Source organism: Hypanus sabinus, chromosome 23, assembly GCF_030144855.1.
Source record: "Hypanus sabinus isolate sHypSab1 chromosome 23, sHypSab1.hap1, whole genome shotgun sequence".
Taxonomy (NCBI): domain Eukaryota; kingdom Metazoa; phylum Chordata; class Chondrichthyes; order Myliobatiformes; family Dasyatidae; genus Hypanus; species Hypanus sabinus.
In genome coordinates, this window is record NC_082728.1 from 30,809,261 (window position 1) to 30,823,866 (window position 14,606).

Below are 14,606 nucleotides of genomic sequence, written 5' to 3' on the forward strand. Positions count from 1 at the left end.
GTCTGTCGAACCTCCAAGCCTCTGACCACTCCCTCCGGCACAGCCTATCTGAGCACCATCCTCCGCCGAGCGCACCACAGGGGCAAAATCAAAGAGGGTGATGAAGACAGGTCTGAAAGTGTTATGTTCGAATGCATGTAGTATACGGAATAAGGAAGATGATCTTGCTGTGAAGGTAGAGATTGGCAGGTATGATGCTGTGGGTGTCACTGAGTTACGGCCAAAAGAAGATAATAATTGGAAGCTTAATATCTAAGGATATACATTATATTGAAAGGACAGGCAGGTAGGCGAAAGGGGTGGAAGGTTCTATTGGTAATAAAAAAAGAAATCAGACTCGTAGGAAGAATTGACAATGGGTGAGATGATATAGAATCCTTGTGGGTAGAGTTAAGAAAATACAGGGGTAAAAAGACCCAAATAGGAGCTATATTCAGGCCTCTGAACAGTACTCAGGATGTGGGATTCCAATTAGAATGGGAGACTGAAGAGGCAAGTAAACAGTTAAGGTTATGATAGTCATGGGAGATTTAAATATGCAGGTTCAGTAGTTTGCAAAAATCAAGTTGGTGCTGAGTCCCAAGAGAAGGATTTTGTTGAATGCCTATTAGATGGCTTTTTAGAGCAGCCTGTGGTTAAGTGCATTGGGGAAAGGCAATTCTGAATTGGGAAATGAACTAGATTTGATTAGGGAGCTTAAGGTTGAGGAACTCTGCAGAGGCAGTGGTCATCATCTGAAAGAATTCACACTGCAGTTTGAGAGGGAGAAGATAAAGTCATATGTATCAGTACTACAGTGGAGTTAAAGCAATTATAGAGACATGAGAGAGAACCTGGAAGGGAATACTGGAAGGATGATGGAAGAATAGTAATGCTGGAGTTTCAGTGGGCAACTCGGAAGGGGCAGGATAGATATATCTCAAGGACGAAGATGCATTCTAAAAGGAGGATGAGACAACAATGGCTAACAAAGGAAGACACAGAGGAAATAAAAGGAAAAAAGAAGGCATATAATATAAAACAAAAAAATAGTGAGAAGTTAAAGCATTGGGAAGCATTTAAAAACCAACAGAAGGCAACTGAAAAGCCATTAGAAAAATTGAAATTTGAAGGTAAGCTAACCAATTATATAATATAGGAGACCAAAGATTTTTTCAGATATATAAAGAATAAAAGGGAGGCAAGAATGGCCATAAGACCACGAAAATGACACTCGAGAGATTGTCATGGAGGAGAAAGAAATGGTCGATGAACTTAATAAGTATTTTGCATCAGTCTTTACTGTGGATGACTTTAGCAGTATGACAGAAATTCAAGTGTCAAAGGGCAGAAGTAAGCGTTGTTGCTGTTATGAAGGGGAAGGTGCTTGGAAAGATGAAAAGTCTGAAGTCACCTGGACCAGATGGACTGCCCGCCAGGGTTCTGAAAGAAGCAGCTGAAGGACTGTAGAGGCATTAGTAATGATCTTTCAAGAAGCAATAGGTTCTGGAATGGTTCGAGAGAACTGTAAAGTTGCAAATGTCACTCCATTATTTAAGAAGGGAGGGAGGCAGAAGAAAGAAATTCAGAGACCAGTTAGCCTGACTTCAATGGTCGGCAAGAGGTTGGAGAAATTATTAAGGTTGAAGTTCTGGGGTACTTGGAGGCACATGTTAAAATATGAAAGGTCAGTGTAGTTTCCTCAGGGGAATTCTTGTCTAACTAATCTGATGGAATTCTTTGAGGAAATAACATGCAGGATAGATAAAGGGGAGTCAGTGGCTATTGTTTATTTGGCTATTTGGAAGGCCTTTGACAAGGTGCTGCACATGAGGTTGCAGTGCATGGTATTACAGCAAAATACTAGCATGGATAAAGATTGGCTGACTGTCAGGAGGCAAAGAGTGTGAATGGGGGTGGGGGGTGTTGTTATTCTCTGTGGCTGCCAGTGACCAATGGTTTTCCATAGGGGTTGCTGTTGAGCCTGCTTCTTTTCAGGTTATATGTCAATGATTTGGATTAAGGAATTGATGGCTTTGTGCATGATATAAAGATAGGTGGAGGGGAAGTGGCGTTGAGGAAGCAGGGAGTCTGCAGACTTAAACAGATTGGGAGAATGGGCAAAGAAGTGCAGTTGGAATATACAGCGGGGAAGTGCATGGTCTTGCATTTCAATAGAAAAAAATAAAGGTGTAGACCATTTTCTAATCAGGGAGGAAATTCAAAAATTAGAGGTGCAAAGGGACTTGGGAGTCCTCATACAGAATTCCGAAAGGTTAACTTGAAGATTGAGTCAGTGGTTAGAAAGGCAAATGCTATGTTAGCTTTCATTTTGAGTAGACTAAGATACAAGTGCAAGAATGTAATGCTGAGGCTTTATAAGGCATTAGTCAGATTGTACTTGAAGTATTGTGAGCAGTTTTGGGCCCCTTATCAAAGAACAGATATTCTGGCATTGGAGAGGGCCCAGAGGAGGCTTGCAAGAATGATTTTGGGAATGAAAGGTTGTAAAGTATGAAGAGCATTTAATGGCTTGGGGCCTTTACTCAATAAGGTTTAGAAGAACAAGAGGGTATTTCATCGAAACCTATCAAATATTGAAAGGTCTAGAAAGAGTGGATGTGAAGAAGGTGTTTCCTACAGTGGGTAAGTCATGGACCTGAGGGAATTGCCTCAGAATGGAGGGATGTCCGAATAGAACAGATGTCATGAAGAGATGTCATGGAATTTCTTTAGCCAGAGTATAGTGAATTGTGAAATTCATTGCCGCAGATAGCTGTTGATGCCAAGAAATTTAGTATATTTAAAGTGGAGGTTGATAGGTTCTTGTTTAGTTAGGGCATCAAAGGTTACAGGGTGTAGGCAGGACAATGGGGTCAAGAGGAATAATAAATCAGCCATGATGGAATGGCAGAGCAGTATCTTTTGACGAATGGCCTAATTCTGCTCTTACGTCTCATGGTCTGATAACTCTCAACCCTGCCTTTGTATTTTCACCTTCTGGTACAATGCTCCAGGGAGAAGTGGACGTGGTAGCACTGTCTCCAGAAGACTCTGGAGCAGAGAATATTCGGACTAGATTATTACTCCAAATCTTACTCACTCCAACACTAAGGAATGCTCTTGTGCCATCTCCCTTTCCATGATTATGTTGGAGGCCATTATGGGAATGAAAAATGACAGAGAGTAAAGGTCCTCATTTGTTGCAGTTCCAAACTGCAATCCAACCAATCACAACCAGCTCTCCAGCAAATCCACAGTTAAGGAATGGGCCTCTTTAATAGCATAAATATGTGGCTGTTTACTGCTGCTTAAATCTGTTTAAATTGGCATGGTCCAATTTCTGCCTAGTATATACATGGTCTGCAACTGAGTTGCATGACAATTCACAGAGTACTTTTTTGCACGTAGACAACCTCAAAATTTAATTTTAAAATTACATATTTTACAATGCAGCAGCCATAATCATAAGACCATTTGACATAGGAGCAGAAATGGCTATCTGGCCAATTCTGTCTGCTCCACCATTCCATCATGGCTGTGACCTTTCAATTTGCACCTATAGTCATTGTCGTGAATTTACTTAGCAGCTGAGCCTCCGCCACACCTTGGGTTGAAGATTTTGCAATATTGCATGCAAACTACAATAACATCAGGTAGTTCAGTTAATCCCCTCTGAAGTGGAGCTTATCCTGCATTATAGCTGCAATCCTAATCATATCTTTTCAGTTTTTATTGATGTCCATTTATGGTCTTTCCTTTAACTACATTAGCTGAATTGCAAGTATTCAGTTGAGCAAATCAAATGAAGCAAAAATAAAATTCAGATTAAAAAGTTGTTGCTCATCAAATACTATAAAGTCTCCATGCATCAATAATGTTTCACAAAATAGAATAGACTCTCCTTATCCGTTAACATTCAATATGGATCTACTGATCCTAAACTTTCATTTAACCTCTGGCATTCACTTTTCAACTACCCTATGACTGAAATCAGACTTCCACTGTAAAGAAAAATGCAAATACTTCTCATGCCTCATCACAATTGTGAGAAATTAGAATATTTATGAAAGTTGCAATCAAACATGATTCATTTGATAAAAGGAGAATGGGATAATTGTCCTCCTGGGGCTTTATTTCCATCACTGGTACACCATCAGATCATACATGGTGTCACAATGATACTAGGGATGTGAACGATAAATTCTTAATACATTGTCACACACAAAAGATAGTGTATTTGTTAGACTGGGTCTTGGAACAGCTATAGCACATATGCAGGATGACATCTTCCACACCTGCGACTTATTTTGTAAAAAAGACTATTTTTGGTTTCAAAGTTAACAAGGCTTATTATAAGGAAACTGTCAATTAATAGAGATAAAGTGCCCTAAGAAGATCAATCACAGTATGATAGAATTTTACATTTGATTCTTAAATGATGTTTTTCAATCTAAAACCAAGACTTCCAATCAGAAGAAAGGAAACCATGAAGGTATGAGGAACAGGTTATCTGTGGTTGAATAATGTTCACTCAAGTAGTTTCCACCTTTATCTCTTGGCTGTGCTCCATTCATTATGTAGAGTGAATAGGACCCAAGGCATACAGATTATCAGCAATACCACAGTATCAGTGAAAACCTCTTGGATGTTACTGTATAAAAATACTGATTCAATGAATTCTTTAACTCAACACTACAGAGAAGATGACTTTCAACTTTGTTTCTGATATGAATCTAAATTGGCTGTCATTAGATTGTCACTTTCGCTTTAATACCCAGCTGGTTTCTGCTATCCACAGCAGCAATTTTAAGTATTCATTCTCTGGAAGTGGAAGCAGCCCCAGCCTATTCCTTATCACAACTGAGACGGCAACAGAACTGGAGAATCAGGTCTTCATTTCCTTCCCATATCTATCAATGCTCGGAAGAAGATAATTTCATAACATTCTCACTCCCAACCTTTGGCTTACCTTAAATATTGCTTGAAGAGTCCCCTCTCTTGAAGACTGATCTCTGAATACCACCCTGTACATGCATAAAGATGCTAAATGTCTGCCTAGAATATAATCCTGGCGTTGACAACATCTTACTGTGTCGGACTGGTAGTGATGTTCAACTAAAGCTATATTAAATATGGTCAACATCAACAGGTCAATCTTTTTCTACAACTCACTAACTCAAAAGGGATCATTCTATGCTTTGTGTTTAAACACATCAGGTATTACCTGAGCTTTGTAAAGGAAGTACAGTGCATGAGTACTTCAAAATAACTGAAGAAAACAGACACTGTTCCCTGTGTGCAGTATATCTCACAGGCATCAAGAATTGAAAGTCTTCATTTGAAGATAAAAGATAATGTCAAAATAATCAAATAGACTGACTGCTTAAAAATACATTACATTTCAGTTGTTCATTAACATTTCATTTCCCCCATTCTAGGATTCCGACCTCAACATGACTCGGAACACCAGGTAATGCATACTTGTTGTATCCACTACTTTTTGAACAGAGAAGCCTTCAAAAGTAGTGAATACAGCCCAGTCCATCACGGGTAAAGCTTTCCCACCCACTGAGCACATCTACATGGAGTGCTGTTGCAGGAAAGCAGCAACTATCATCATGGACCACCCCCTCCCCCACATCCAGGCCATGCTCTCTTTTCACTGCTGCCATTGTGAAGGAAGTACAGGAACCTCATGGCCAACACCACTAAGTTCAGGAACAGTTATTACCCATCAACAATCATGCTCTTGAACCAAATGGAAAACCTTCACTCACCCCAACACTGAACTGTTCCCACAACTTTCTAGGACTCTTCCTTTCATATTCACAATATTTATTGCTAATTTATTTATTATCATTACTTTGTTTTTCCTTTTTTTTGTATTTGTACAGTTTGTTGTCTTCTGCACATTGGTTGTTTGCCTGTCTTTGTGGTTTTTCAAAATAGGTCAAATACCATGTAATTTTATTGTTGGGTAAGAAATTAGATGCATGTTCTGGTCGATGATTTATTCCATGTTATTCTATGTGCTACTGCATAATCACTTCTGTAAGTGTTGGACAAGTGTCTGAAACAATGTCTGGCATACACAGATATAAGATAGAAGATACTCTGGATTTTTTTTGATTATTGCCTGGATTATTTTTCATACAAATGGCAGTTCTAATCAGATGCATTGTGAAGAATCATTGGAGGATCAAAAAGTCATGAGCACTGGTACCCTTAAACTGCAACATGTGATAGCATTATTATTAAATGCAGCTGGGAATCCAGATTCTTGGATTTAGAAATATTCCTTAGGTAGAAATATTTTATTTTATTTAGAGGTAAAGGTCAACCATTTGCCCAGATTGATCTTTGCCAGATGAATGGTACTCCCACTTGGATTTTAATTAGCATATCATGAGTTTTATTTGATATTTAGAAATTGAAACATCACTGAAAATTATTCAATTATCTTTTTTTCATATACAATTTGACTTTCGGCTTAATTCTGAGCATGCAAATTCTGCAAATTTCAAAGAATAAAGTAAAACAATAAGACTGCGTATGTTACTGAAGCCAATGAAAATTATTTTTCAAAGCCCAGACGAAGTGCTTAAAAAGGTCAAACTGAATTAATCGGTCAATTAGTGAATAAGTTTTGGAATTGACTATATACATATTAAAACCCTTCTTTGTCAATACCACAATTATATCACACTGCCAGTCTAGCAGTTGGGGAAAATTAAAAGCAAATAAAGTGACAATCATCATGAACTTGAAACTAAAATTGTTAACATATCTCCTACTAGTGATATCATATACTACTGTACTTTACAACTTTTTTTTCCAACTCTCGTTCTTTTCAAATAGGAAGTTTTGATCAGATCATGTAGTACTGTATCAATGTTGGGTCCCTCTGTACAAAAACTGTATCACTTTAGTGGCATTTTATCTAATTAATCAAAAAATCAAATTCATTAAAAAGCTATCTCTAAATTTTAAAATAAAAATTGCTTTGATACAGTGTTATCAGCTTGCTGACAATATGTTCAGAAGAAAAAGGATCTAGTGCTCCCCAGGATATACTGTATGATGCATAAATTCTTCTCAAGCTTCCAACCAGGTACAGTTGTTGATTTTAACCAATATTTCGATGAGAAACTCCACCATTTTCATCAGGGATGATTCCTAGGCACGTCTAGTCCGATAGTATATATATCCTTCCCCCCCCACCCCCCACCGATTGTCTGCTCCTCCTGATTAGTTAGTCCTCAACTAATCAGGTTTCCGCTGTCCCACCTTGTTTAAATCATATTCCAGTTCTTACTTAGATGAAGGTGGTGGAGTTTGTCATCAAAACATCAGTTAAAACAGACACCTGTATCGTGCTGGAAGCCCGAGAATAGCTTGTGTGTAATATGTTCAGATGTTGCAATAGGGTCTCAGCACTTACTGTGATTAAAGAATAAATTATACATTTGTCTACTTCTTTGTCTGTATTGTGTGAAGAAACAAACATAACTTGTTTCTATCTGTCACACCAACCCATTAGGTTTTGCCCTGTCAGCGATAATCCTTTTGTTCCACCTATCCTTCCTTCAGCTTCTGATAACTAAAGTATTTTCTTTCTTCCCCAGCACTGATGAACAGTCTTGTGTGAACAGGTCTGAGATCTGCTGCAGAAGGCAACTGGGTCATAATGAGGGCCCAGTGCCTGTGAAAGCAACAAGTAAAATCCTACGAAAAGCTGGAAAACTACAAATCTAATGATAAGAACCAACAGTGAAAAATATTTGATCACTATTGGTCACACTCTCTGGGTGAACATTCTGCCGAATTAATTCTGTTGATCTCAGTTTCTCCTAATATTCAAGATGTTTGCAGTCATTAAGTTGTACAACATAGAAATGGACAGTTCAATCCATTGTATCTATGACAACCATCTATAGTAATCCCCCTTGTCCTCATTAATTCCGTATACCTCTATGCCCTGCTTATTCACGCACCTTCCAAATGTCTCTTAAATATTGTTGCTTCCACCACCTCCTTTTGAAGTTCATTCCAGCTATCAGATACTCTTTTTGTGAAAATTTTACCCCTTTGATTCCCTTTAAGCCTCCTTCCTCACATGTTAAACCTATTCCTCCTAGAAACCCTGATCATAGGAAACAGCCTCATGCTATCTACCCTGGCCGTGCCCTTCATATTTTTACATGACTTTATTATGTCTTTTCTGGCCTCCTTCACTCCAGGAAAAACAGATCCAACCTATCCAATCTCTCTTGATAGCTCAAGCCCTCCAATCGAGACAACATCCTTGTAACTCTTTAACTGTTTCTTCTTGAGTTTAATCATATCCTTGCTACAAAGTGATGATCAGAACTACACTCAATACTCAAGGTACAACATTAGTCATCCTACAGTTTTACATCATCTCACCTTTGGCTAATAAGGATATATTAATGTCTGCCAGGACCCCAGCAATCTTTTATCTTGCTTCCCTTAACATCCTAGTTAGGCCTCGGGGAGTTACCTGCCTCTATATGCCACAAGATCTCCAACATCTCCTCCTTTACAATATTGATACATGCCCTACCCTGATCTCACTAACTACCATGTCCTTCTCCTTGGTAGATAAAGGTTAGAAGTATCCATTAGCCTTTCCCCAATTTAGGAATTCAACGTAAGGACCAGTCCGATATTTTCTCATTACTCTCTGGAAACTGATTGAATTACAGTTAATGGTCTCAAAGGGCTTCCACATGATACATCATCACTTGCCCTGCCTCATTTCCTCAGAGGATATTGAGTGCAGCTGAAGGCTCTAATAGGGCCATATTTCCTGAATACACTTAACAAATTATGCCTCATCAAATCCCTTAGCACTCCAGTAGTCCTAGTCAATATTACGGTAGTTAAAATCACCTACCATTACAAGCACATTATTCCAACACATCTGTAATTTCCTTGAATGCTTGCTTCTCTACTTCCTGCGAACTACTGGGAGCCTATAGTATAATCCCATCAAAGTGATCACCTCAAATCTACTCATATTACTCACATAACCTCACTGGACATTTCACTCCACCCCCTTTGGACGTCTTCTCTAGGTACAGTTGTGAGGTTGTCCTTAATAGTGCAATTCTCCCTTCTCTCCTACCTTCACCTCTATAACATCGGAAGAATTGTCCACCCTGAATGCTTGAGCTGCTAGTCCTACCCCACTCTCAGTCATTTTTGGGTAAGAGCTGTATTGATTTTACCTGCCTTATCTGCAAGGCTTCTTCAATTAAATATAGGTTGCTCATCAGACCTTCCTCCCTTATTGGAGTAGCTTCATCTAAGTTCTAAATTTGCTTCAGCTTTCTCATTGAAAACTGATAAATCTATAGTGAAGAAATGGAGCAGTATATTTGTGAGTCATATTATGATTGCTTAAATCTTTCCATTAAAATTTGACTTTCTGGGAATGTTGCATTGGTACATAGTTATACATTGCCAGAGGCTTTTGCAGTAATATTGAAGAAAAAAGTTTTAATGATTACTCACCTCAATCTTCCCAAGGCAATCAGGAAAACGTGGATCTCTGGGAATTTCACACTGGCTACTATCTTTCCCCTTCACTGTTTGACATCAAGATTTCAAAGAAAATATATGAGAGCACATTAGAATTTTCAGATTTTGCTTCAATTTGCAAGTACAATTATTATTACCAGTTTTAAAGCTGCAGTTTAAATTATCAAACAGTAAATCTGTTTGTTTTAAGATATGGTGTAAGTGGTTTACACTTTCTCCCCTGCCTCCTTTTTAACTCCTTTCAATCTATCTCTTCATATTGATGCATTAGACATAATTCACATTTTCTCACTTAAATACCCAATTTACATGAATCTGTGGAGTTTAAGAGCTAGTCTTGGCACTATCCATCTGTCTTTTGAGTTAGCTAATCCTTTTCTTATTCTTTCAACCATGATAAGACCAAATGCCAAGGCTTCACTTAGATCTTTCAACTAAATTAAAACCAATCAAATATAATTAACCAATTTGACATGACCAAGAGTGGCTTGAACTGATAGATCTTCATTTGATGATGCTCTTAACTCCAACTGAAGATGTTTTATATATACTTTGGATTGGATACAGATCATGCACATGAGTAAACAAATTAATAAAAAAATTTAGTCAAGAAATTTACTGGAATTACTGTTTATTCTATAGCCTTAAAGGGAGCAATTTATCTCACAATGCAAAAAAATATAATCAATATTGCAATCAGATGACAGAAAAAGAAAGAAAAACTGAACTTAAAATGTGCAGATTCAGAATTGGCTACTAATTGTTTCAGTTCTGCTGAAGGGTCATTAAGCAGAAATGTTAATTACTTAATTAATTATCTTTTTACCTCTACAGATTCTGCCCAACCTTCTGGGTGTTTTCCAGGATTTTTTCTTACTTATTCTCAGATTTCAAATATTTACAAATTTTGCTTTCGTTTTCATTATGAATAAAGTGCCCCACCCTGCACGATTAATGAGTGCATTTTAAAATAGTGCAATTGAAGTATGGATGTCAAATACGCTCTGTAATGGACTGATACTATTAGAACAGCATTTAAAACATATTTTAAGTAAATTCCTTTAAAAATGTTCCTTCATAAATTTGAAATTGTACCCTTGATGAATTTTAAATTGTAATATTTGATAATGTGAGAATACACCTAACATGTAATACACTTAAAAATGAGATAAACACAAGAATTAACCTTTGAGCAACCAATTTTAACTTACCGGAAAAGACTTCGAAAGCTAAATGTAAAACTATTTTCCCAGAAAATTAGAAAGACTTTGTTTAAAAGAAAGTTATAATCTTCCAGAATTTTGCACTCAAGAGATCTGGCTTAATTCTTGGAACAAATGACCACCATTAGGGTAAACTACCAATGTTAATTAGTTCACTGTGGAGTAATGGACAGCTCTGTGGATGGTGGTTATATGATTCTGTTTCAGAACTAATGTCAATGGCCATTGAAGCTCTGGTTATGGTGTGGATAATTTATGCTTAAATTTCTGTATGTTTTTCATTGACCTGGTGAATTCCACTGAAAAAAAAAGCCCCATAAAGCAAGCACTTTACATTGTAGGTGGTCAGTGAGAAATTGCTGAAGTTAGAAAAATACACAGAATTTCCATGTGTTGCAAGAAACCATGCAAATGCAGCTTTCAGAATGAATTAATGGCATGACATGTGGCTTGTAAACTAATAAACAATGCACATTGCACAATGATTCACAATTCAGAAATACCAATTCTACCAAGAAGAACTCAAAATATCAAATTACATTTTTTCCTCTGTGTTTCTCCCCATCCTTAAAGACTTCACTAGTATACAATTGGTTGCTGGCCCTCCGTGTAGTATAATTCAGTGATTATTCTTCAAGTAGGGGTATCACCAATGAATATCCTCCGACAACTGAAAAGAATGGCACCACATAGACAAGCCTGGTCTGATCTTCAGACTACAGACCTGCAAAACTTTATGTTCAGTGCTTGAAGTTTTCTCCTTTCTAACTCAAAAGCATCTTTTGTGTCCTTAATGCAAAAATTAGTTAAAATATCCAGGACAAAATGGGGAATAGAAAGGAGATATACACATTTAACTCCCAAAAGGTACAGGAACCCATAAGAATTAAGTCCACGACAGCAACTTTCAATATCACAACTCCCAAGCATGATGGCACCTGTACCTTTGTCGAAGTGAGCAGCATCTGCAAGGACAAGCAGATATTTTTATCTGCAGAATACAGGCATTATTTTTGAATTCATGATCTTCCTGTTGAATTTTCAACTCATGCACAAGTATAATTTCAGATATTCCTTATGAACTCACCTAAAATCACCACTGTGCAATTGAAATTGAAACCAAGGCAGCATGGTTGGAAAGTGATTATTTTATTTCCATTGCTTGCCATTGCTCCATAATCAAGTGCAGTTACTCAGGTCATACAACACAAGTATACAAAATTGTCAATTTTTCACAGTGTCTCAGTTCTACTTGAAAGCTATTGAAAAGAAAAAAAAACACTCTTGACTTAAATGAAATAAAAAGCTAAAAATGGAACTCCTAAGAACTACATACTGGATAACATATAACTGCAGGAACAATTTCAAAGCAATAATTTGTCATGGGGCTTTGTCAAGTGACCAATACAAAAGGAAGACTTTTCTTCCCCAGGATATTGCACTTTGCTTTACTGACCTGAGTTCATTCTCCTTCATGAATACTTTTCAAAGAGTGAATTGATAACAAAGAAAAATAAAGTGCTGAAACACTCGTATAATTAGTGATTGCGATAAATAGCAACCCACCCCAAGTGTGCACTCAATGTGTATATAGTACACTGTCAGATAACCCAAAAGGATCCATGTGTTCTCTACTTTTCCATTGTTACCAATAAAATAATTATTGTAAGAAAATGGTTATTTTTCACTTTCTACTGCTTTGCTTTTGTAATGCCCTAGTTAAGATTTTTACTGCAATGCTGTAGATATTTCATTTTAGCAGCTCTGCAAGAGCAGTGTGTTCTGCTTTTAGCATGTTTGGGTTTGAGCTAAAGATTAGGGGCTATGCTATTCAATTTAGGAATGCTGTGTTAGCCGATCAGGATGGTGGTATTGGGAAAAGATTCTAAAATATGCTCGGCGGTCACTGCTGTGGGTCAAGGTCTTTTTGGTGGGAGCTGGGAGAAGTCAGCTGAGGATGCCATATCTGTTGCACAAGCTGGTTTGTGTAGATGAATAGCTTCAAGGAGGAAGGACCAATACACCGGTGGGAAGAGCCCGTTTGTTTGAGAAGGATTTTAAGTGACATTCAGAATGTGATGTGCGCTTTCAGATAGACCATGGGACCAGTGCGTAAGTTAAAGATAACTTCAAGATGAGCTCCAATTTATGTGCACATTTGGACTGGGTTAATCGTAATGGGCCTCTTTATCCTTTTTTTTTCTTTTTCCTACTAACTGTTAGATGAAGTTGATATTTGCAAATATAAACACAAGAAAATCTGCAGATGCTGGAAATTCAAGCAACACACACAAAATGCTGATGGAATGCAGCAGGCCAGGCAGCATCTATAGAGAGAAGCGTTGTCGACGTTTCGGGCCAAGACCCTTCATCAGGACAGAAAGTATATTTGCAAATATACTTTCTTTATAATTGTATGCAGTGTACAATCTGTAATTTCTTGCTGATGGCTAATTGCATGGGGGTAGTACTTACATAGCATTCGCACAGATCAGGGTTTGGGAGGTTGAGACATCCCAACTTCCTGGTTTCGGTGGGACACAAGTCATACCAACCCTTGATGTACTGAGTTAGAGAAAAATGGTCTTCTCATCTGCTGTTAGCGAGTGTCTAACGAGCTGCATCTCTACAGACATTCCGCAAAAGAGGTTTCACTTTGATAGGGATGAACTTCAAAGCAAAGCTATGTAACATCTATGTGTAGCTGATATGTCTCAGGTACTGTACATAAATGGGAAAAGTCAAATGGAATATGACAAGCACAAAAAATGGGTCTAGTTTAGATAGGAACTTGCTTGGCATGGATCATTTGGAATGAAAGGCCTGTTTCCATGCTATATGACTATGAATATGTGTCCAGTAATGTAATGGTGGAAAGAATTTGTCTTTGGTTCTTTTGTCATTCATTTCTGCAGCTCTCTATGACCAGAACTCTAACTTTTTCTCAAATGCCACTGCCATTCTGCCCAATTTTCTTCCTTTGACACCCAGTTTAAAACCTATTTTGTCTAATTTGCGTGACTCTATTCTTTCGTGACCTGGCTCAGTTCTTGTTTCATCATGTTCATGGTCATTTTGAGAAGTCTCATTACTTAAAGTGTGTTTTAAATGAGAACTCTTGCTGTTGATGATAGTTAACTCTTTATCATCTTGATAGAAAGTCTTAAATTAAACTCAAGAAAAAAAATTGATTCAAATTTGTTCAGATCAACAGGTGTGCTACACTTTAGACAAACAATCAGGTGGACCAATGATTTCTAATTGATGTTACAGTAAACTAAAATAGCAATTGTTGCATTGTTGATTGGACGTTCATGGAGGACATGATAAGGAAAGAGGGTGATTGCTAACATCATGAATATAAATTTAATCCTCTTAAAGCTAGAATGCTCTTAACTGCAAGCACAATAACACAAGATAGTGGCAAGCATTAAATCATTGTCAATGGAACTGGAGAAGGAAAAGGAAAGTAAACCAAATGAAAAGAATCCTAGGTAGATTGGTTCCACCAGCCTATGATCACTATGTTATTTGCTTTCACCTCCACCCTCTAACTGGTTTAAGATGGTGCTGCTGATGCCGAATGACAACTTATTGGCAGCAAAATACAAAATAATGAAAACTACTAAACATTTTATTAAGAACGATTAACATTAACAATGGAGGTGCGTGCAGAGACGATGCTAGGCAAGCGGAGGTGGGAGGAAGAGGAGGTGGAGGCGAAGGCGGGCATGGCAGAGGCAAGTGGAGGTGGGAGTGAGGAATGTCCCAACATCTGATCAAATTAAGTGCCAGGCTGAATTGGAAAGGTCGGATACAAGCTGAATTGTGGCGGTA

General features: G+C 37.7%; 1 protein-coding gene across 1 annotated transcript in view; it reads right to left on the bottom strand.

Annotated features, from left to right (window-relative positions):
• The window catches only part of LOC132380092 (alpha-1,6-mannosylglycoprotein 6-beta-N-acetylglucosaminyltransferase B-like), a 919,103-nt gene that overhangs the window by 441,595 nt on the left and 462,902 nt on the right, over nt 1-14,606 (bottom strand). Inside the window, exon 5 of the mRNA XM_059948641.1 lies at nt 9,520-9,593. Coding sequence (XP_059804624.1) covers nt 9,520-9,593 — 74 coding nt within the window. The remainder of the gene's footprint in view (nt 1-9,519; nt 9,594-14,606) is intronic.